The sequence below is a fragment of the Garra rufa genome, chromosome 22, assembly GCF_049309525.1.
Source record: "Garra rufa chromosome 22, GarRuf1.0, whole genome shotgun sequence".
Taxonomy (NCBI): Eukaryota; Metazoa; Chordata; class Actinopteri; order Cypriniformes; family Cyprinidae; genus Garra; species Garra rufa.
In genome coordinates, this window is record NC_133382.1 from 10,203,308 (window position 1) to 10,211,314 (window position 8,007).

Consider the following 8,007-nt stretch of genomic DNA (forward strand, 5'->3'; position numbering starts at 1 on the left):
CGCTATAGTAAATTCCTTTTTTATGAATGGAGTCCGCGATCCCGTCTGTGTTTTCGCGGAGGAGACATTGTAAACGCGCGACCATGTAGACACAGAAATGACATGCCTAAGTGTAAATAAGATAAATAACATAAGGCAATTTAGTTTGTTTAATAAAAAAAAACTATCTATCTATAGACCTGTTCTATAGGAAAGATAACCTTAAATGACTTCTATTGTGATCTGGCGCTATAGAAAATAAAATGAACTTGACGTTCGAGGGGGGAGGGGGATAGATAAAATCGCAGCCTTATGCGGTTTAGAAATCGCATGTGCTTAAATCGCGATTTTTTTTGCGATTGCAATTAATTGCACAGCCCTACTACCAAGGCCATCCTGATGAATCTGGGCTTTGCTGGTGGCAACATCTCAAGGCAGACAGTCCAAAGCCTGCTTGGCCTTTGCAAATGCTCATCTGGACAAAGAAGACGACTTCTGGTCTTCTGTTTTATGGTCAGATGAAACAAAAATGGAATTGTTTAGCCACAATGATGTAGCCTTCATTTGGCGTAAAAAAACAGAAGCCTTCAACCCTGAAAACACCATCACCACTGTCAAACATTGTGGTGGGAAACCTAATTTTTTTTTTTTATTATCCGGTGGACCAGGGAACCTAATCACAGGCACCATGAAAAAGGAGCAATAAATCAAAATTCTCAACAAAAACATCAGGCAGTCTGCTGAGAAACCTGGCCTTGGGCAACAGTGGACATTTCAGCATGACAACGACATCTGTGGAGGGAGCTAAAGATCAGGGTGATGGCAAGGAGACCCTCCAACCTCAAAGAGTTGGAGCTCAACACTAAAGATGAATGGGCAAAAATACCAGTGGAGAGATGAAAAAAGCTGGTCAGCAATTATAGGAAGCGTTTGATTGTTGTTACAGACAAAAAAGGCTTTTCTATTGATTATTGAGAAGGGTATGAATAATTTTGGGCATGCCACTTTTTGTTCAAATGTAAATAAAAGAGGAGTAATATTTTTTTCCACAATGATGCCTGTGTAATTTCCGGTTAAAAAAACTTGCTGGTTGAATAAAAGTAACTTTAAGTCAGATTTTGCCAGGGGTATGAATAATTTTGGGCTTGACTATACATATGTTTAAAAGCCATTTTCTTAAAATTATTTTTTTCTTCTACACTGAGCCATAAATCGTCACTTCAGTAACACTTACATGCACTAAACTTTACATTTTTATTTCTGTCTATATTCTGAAGGTTATTCCAGAGGGATTTGTTCATATATAATTTGCTTGATTTTATACAACATTTTATTCCCTCCAAAATGGTTTAAAAAAATACATTGTTTTCTGTCTGTTTTTTCTAAATTATGGAGTGACAAAATGAGATACCCAAAATCTCCTCTGTAAAAACATTTGACTCTAATATGTCAAAAAAATTAAACAAGAATTTTGAAACGGACTTCATCCCCTAGAAATGTATGCAAATTAGCGCACATTTCATTAAATAATGCCTCATTTGCATATTTAAACCTAACATTTTAGAAAACTTGTAATACAAAAAATGTTTGCAATTATCAATGTAATCAAATAACTGGGTAAGTAAGGTGATAGCTGTTAGTTCATTTTTTTTACCCTATTCACCTGCAGTGTCTCGCCTTAAATCAAAATTCTATTATACACTGTATAAACCAATTGTTTTAGTAGAATCACTAAAAAACTATTAAAGCTTTTGTTATTGTTTCGAATCAGATTGTATTTTTACTATTTTTATTTAAGTATAAGTTTTAGCCATTTATTCTGTGTTCAGTCATTTTTATTAGTTTTTTTTATGTCTAAACAGAAATGCTAATATGTTTAATATAATAAAAATAAGTTAGGTTTTTATATATTTTTTTAATTAATGTTTAAACTAATATTTATGACCTGTGATGTAACACTGAATTTTCATTACTTTTATTGTCAATGCTGGGAATTTTTTTAGAACCTGTCATACTTTTTTCAGGATTCGTTGATGAATAAAAAGTTAAAAAGAACAGCATTTATTCAAAATAGAAATCTTTTCTAACAATATAAGTCTTTACTATCACGTTTTATCAATTTAACACACCCTCCCGAATAAAATAAAGTATTAAAAAAATTTACTGACCACAAACATTTAAATGATAGTTTATATTGTTAAAAGATGTCTATTTTAAATAAATGATTTTAATTATATATATGCTATATCAGAGGGATCATGTGCAGTAATGATGCTGAAAATTAAGCTTTGCATTACAGGAATAAATTGCGTTTTAAAATATATTCTCATAGAAAACACTTATTTTACACTGAAATAATATTTCACACTATGACTGTTTTTTTTTATTTGATCAAATAAATGCAGCTTTGATGAGCAAATGCATTGCACATGCATATTTTTAATTATATATATGCTATATCGGATGCTGATTCTATTCCGAATATGCATCCTAAACACATTTCAATACACTGAATATCAAACAGATATTTTTCAGTGAGGTAACAATCATGAATCATGAATTAGTAATGATATACTGATCCGTGACATATGTATCATGATATATATATATATATATATTATTCAAATTATATTATTATTCAGCCACTCTGTACAGTATGCATGCTGCAATGGGTGTGGGATGAATAAATGATGATGAAATAAAAGATATTCCACATGTAAGTCTATTCATGCAGCATATCACATTATTATAGAGAGAGAGAAATCCATGTCAGATCTACGTACCCTCTGTTGACTCTGGCATTGGTAAGTAAGAAAAAAAGAAAGAGGATAAAGCAAAAAATTATATTTTGGGTTTAAAGGACAGAGCAGAGCTCCACTTTTTAAATCACTCCATCTTATGTTTGAGGTTCAGTTCTGAAACACTGAGTCACCAGATGCCTTTCAAGGCAACATCATAACCATCATAGTTATAAAAGTAACTGTTGTAAAGCACTCTAAGAAGCTTAAATTACTTTGGTGGAGTCTGATATTAGCATTGAGCTGAAGGAAGGAGTAAAAACAATACATACTTTTCCAAAAGTGCTAGCGCAGTGGAGGGGTTCACCCGCAGGTACTTTGACGTGGGCTGTCCATAGTCTGCCAGGTACGTGGACCAGTCCCACACCATGAACAGATCTAGAAGCTGAAACACAAGAAACAGAGGGGACACATAATCAATGATTTGAAAAAATAAACCACAGTATCAGAACCAGAACTTCGTAAAGTTTAAAGTTTTAACTTTAAGTAGAACCAATAGAACAGGTCGGAAAACAACACTGAACTGAAACTGAAACTACTACAAAACTATATTCATTTTTTTTATATTTTATTTATTCTTATTTAATAAGACATTCTCATTAAATGAAATCAAAGAAACACATTTTCCCCCCAAAGTGTATTTCAGCCAGCTGCTTTTTATTTATTTTAGTATTTTATGTACTAAAATAAATAAAACTTAAATAAAATAAATAAATATATATATTTAACATTTCTCAGTCAGTTAAATTCGATGTACAAAAATGAATAAAAATTAATAAAAACAATATTTTTAAAGTTCTATAGTTTTATATTTAAAACTACAGACATAAAAAATGGCAAAACACTAAATTACTGTTATAATAAAACACACACACACACACACACACACACACACACACACACACACACACACACACACACACACACACACACACACACACGAACACAATATGAGAAGTCCAAAAAAATAAAAATAAAAAATAAAAAGAGTATACAGATTATGTATGTATTTATATATCTGATTATGAAATGATGTTGTTTTCTTCCACTTTTTATTTATCAAAGAATCCTGAAAAAAAAAGATTCACAGGTTGAAAAAAATATATTAAGCAGCACAACTGTTTCCAACGTTGATAATAAATAAGCATATTAGAATGATTTCTGAATGATCATGTGACACTGAAGACTGGAGTAATGGCTGGTGAAAATTAAGCTTTGCATCACAGGAATAAATTATATTTCAAAATATATTAAAACAGAAAACCATTATTTTAAACTGTAATAATATTTCAATATTTTTTCCCCTAGTTTTAAGAGAATTTTTAAAAAAACATTAAAAATCGTATTGATCCCAAAATTTTGATCAGCAGTCTATATATACACATAATACAGAAACTAAATATATCAGAGTTTAGAATGAAGTGGATTTTTTTTTTTAATATTCGATTCTCTATCTATTAATCGGTTAATAAAGCTAACTAAAACTTAAACAATAAAAACATTTTCATTAAAATCAAAGAAATTTTAACTTAAATAAAATAAATGATCTTTTTTTTTTTAAATGTATTTCAGCTTGTTGCCAAAGCAACACTTCTCAGTTTCATTGAGCTAAATTTGATGTACTAAAATAACTACACTTAAGTTGCCCAAAGAGAAGTGTGTGAGGTCATCGACTAATGGCGGGGGTTAGTATTAGGGCACTCGTTGGGGAGCTGGGAGCACTTTAAATGCAAAAGGAAGAGAAATCCCTCGGTGACCTCCAGATAACCCACAGAGGAGCTAATCCTGGCTCCACAGTGCTTTGGTCAGCGGGCTCCCTGCCACTTTGCAACTCTGATTCAAAGCAAGGCTCTGGACACATTGAACTTAATTTGCTGGAGAAGGGCCAGATCACTCACCTCTATGTATGCAAATCAATATCAATCAATGGGGGACAATTCCTGGATGGCTCGTTCATTATGGAGGGCAGGGAGAGGAGGGTTCGGGGGCTAATAGCACTTCACACCTACTATGTGGTCCGTATTGAGGAGGTCTGTTTTTTGGACCGTTATTTAGTGCTGTTTGCTGCTCCTGCTGGGCTGGGACAATATTGCCGCTAAACACACCAAGACCCTGCGGAGCATCATGGCCAACAAGATTGTGCTTGTAAATGTCAATATTTGCAGACCTTGGGCTGGGCGATACAACTAAATCAATTATACAAAATAGATTTAAATGTCATTCAAGGACTAATTTGGATTGTTATGTATTACTTAATTCGATAAATGTTGGGATCCTAAAGTCCCAGACCACACTGAAAATAATAAAGCAATATCTGGACTATCAAGATTCTGGACTATCAATCAGACATTCTATACATTATTTGGGTGCCCTTTTTTAGGATTATTATAATCCCAGTAAAGTACATTTCTCCCACAGGGCAGCTCCAGTCTAAGTGCACTAGTCACTGGAGCACTTATTATGACCTTGTACAGATCTCACCGCTACAGACTCACAAGCCCAACATGACCTGACAAAGTTCACAGTGAGTGACCTACAAAAAAAGTTCACCTCTGAATGTTTTTTATTAGAAGACGAGTTGAAGGTTCAGTTGAAGGGGACATAAAGTTTACAAACACCTTGCAGAATCTGCAAAATGTTAATTATATTAGCAAAATGAGATGGATCATACAAAATGCATGTTATTTTTTTATTTAGTACTGACCTGAATAAGATCTACAAGAGAAAATAATAGTTGAATTTATAGAAATGACCTCATTCAAAAGTTTACATGCACTTCTTTCTTAATACTCTTTTGTTACCCAAATGATCCAGTTTTTTTTTGTTTAGTGAAAGTTGTTCATGAGTTGTTTGTCCTGAACAGTTAAACTGCCTGCAGAAAAATCCTTCAACTCCCACAAATTTTGTTTTCAGCATTTTTGTGTATTTGAACCCTTTCTAATAATGACTGTATGATTTTGAGATCCATCTTTTCACACTGAGGACAACTGAGTGACTCATATGCAACTATTAAAGATGGTTCAAAAGCTCACTTATGTTCCAGAAGAAAAAAAATTATGCATTAAGAGCCAGGGGTGTAAACTTTTGAACAGAATGAAGAGGTGTACATTTTTCTTATTTTGCCTAAATGTCATATTTTTTCATTTAGTAGTGCCCTTCAGAAGCTACAGAAGATGTTTCCCAGAAGACAAAATAAGTTCAATTTATCATGATCTTCAAATTAAAAAAGTTTTTACCCCCTTAATGTATTGCGTTTCCTTCTGGAGTATCAGTAAGCGTTTGAACCTTCTGTAATAGTTGCTCAGTCCCTCAGTTGTCCTCAGTGTGAAAAGACATATTTCAAAATCATACAGTTATTATTAGAAAGGGTTCAAGTACACAAAAATGCTGAAAAACCACAGAACTGTGTGACCTGATGGATTTTTCTGAAGAACAGTTTGTTCAGGACAAATAAGAGACTCATGAACAACTATCACTAAAAAAACAACTGTGGCTCATTCCAGTAACACCACAGTATTAAGAATCAAGTGCATGTAAATTAAAAATTCAACTATTATTTTCTCGTGTGAACTACCTGTAAATGTATTTTATGTGAAATATCTTATTCAGGTCAGTACTAAATAAAAAATAACATTCATTTTGCATGATCCCTCTGATTCTGGTAAAACAATTAACATTTTCAGATTTTGCAAGGTGTATGTAAACTTTTGACTTAAACTGTATGTAACCAACCACAGCAATAAGCATTTATTCAGAGCTGCATTATTAACCTACTAAATTTGAATTAGGATGACAGCATTATTTTTGACATTAAATGCACCCTAATATATACAGTCTTGGCCAAAATATTAGTTTTCACAAAGTTTGCTGCTAAACTGCTTTTAGATCTTTGTTTCAGTTGTTTCTGTGATGTACTGAAATATAATTACAAGCACTTCATACGTTTCAAAGGCTTTTATCGACAATTACATGACATTTATGCAAAGAGTCAGTATTTGCAGTGTTGGCCCTTCTTTTTCAGGACCTCTGCAATTCGACTGGGCATGCTCTCAATCAACTTCTGGGCCAAATCCTGACTGATAGCAACCCATTCTTTCATAATCACTTCTTGGAGTTTGTCAGAATTAGTGGGTTTTTGTTTGTCCACCCGCCTCTTGAGGATTGACCACAAGTTCTCAATGGGATTAAGATCTGGGGAGTTTCCAGGCCATGGACCCAAAATTTCAACGTTTTGGTCCCCGAGCCACTTAGTTATCACTTTTGCCTTATGGCACGGTGCTCCATCATGCTGGAAAATGCATTGTTCTTCACCAAACTGTTGTTGGATTGTTGGAAGAAGTTGCTGTTGGAGGGTGTGTTTTGGTACCATTCTTTATTCATGGCTGTGTTTTTGGGCAAAATTGTGAGTGAGCCCACTCCCTTGGATGAGAAGCAACCCCACACATGAATGGTCTCAGGATGCTTTACTGTTGGCATGACACAGGACTGATGGTAGCGCTCACCTTTTCTTCTCCGGACAAGCCTTTTTCCAGATGCCCCAAACAATCGGAAAGAGGCTTCATCGGAAAATATGACTTTGCCCCAGTCCTTAGCAGTCCATTTGCCATACTTTTTGCAGAAGATCAATCTATCCCTGATGGTTTTTTTTTGGAGAGAAGTGGCTTCTTTGCTGCCCTTGACACCAGGCCATCTTCCAAAAGTCTTGGCCTCACTGTGCGTGCAGATGCGCTCACACCTGCCTGCTGCCATTCCTGAGCAAGCTCTGCACTGGTGGCACTCCGATCCCGCAGCTGAATCCTCTTTAGGAGACGATCCTGGCACTTGCTGGACTTTCTTGGACGCCCTGAAGCCTTCTTAACAAGAATTGAACCTCTTTCCTTGAAGTTCTTGATGATCCTATAAATTGTTGCTTTAGGTGCAATCTTAGTAGCCACAATATCCTTGCCTGTGAAGCCATTTTTATGCAACGCAATGATGGCTGCATGCGTTTCTTTGCAGGTCACCATGGTTAACAATGGAAGAACAATGATTTCAAGCATCACCCTCCTTTTAACATGTCAAGTCTGCCATTCTAACCCTATCAGCCTGACATAATGATCTCCAGCCTTGTGCTCGTCAACATTCTCACCTGACTTAACAAGACGATTACTGAAACGATCTCAGCAGGTCCTTTAATGACAGCAATGAAATGCAGTGGTAAGTTTTTTCGGGATTAAGTTAATTTTCATGG

At 34.7% G+C, this 8,007-nt stretch overlaps 1 protein-coding gene across 1 annotated transcript in view; it reads right to left on the bottom strand.

The window, feature by feature from the left end:
• exoc6 (exocyst complex component 6) overlaps positions 1 to 8,007 on the bottom strand; it is a 66,842-nt gene that overhangs the window by 3,633 nt on the left and 55,202 nt on the right. Inside the window, exon 20 of the mRNA XM_073828849.1 lies at positions 3,050 to 3,162. Coding sequence (XP_073684950.1) covers positions 3,050 to 3,162 — 113 coding nt within the window. The remainder of the gene's footprint in view (positions 1 to 3,049; positions 3,163 to 8,007) is intronic.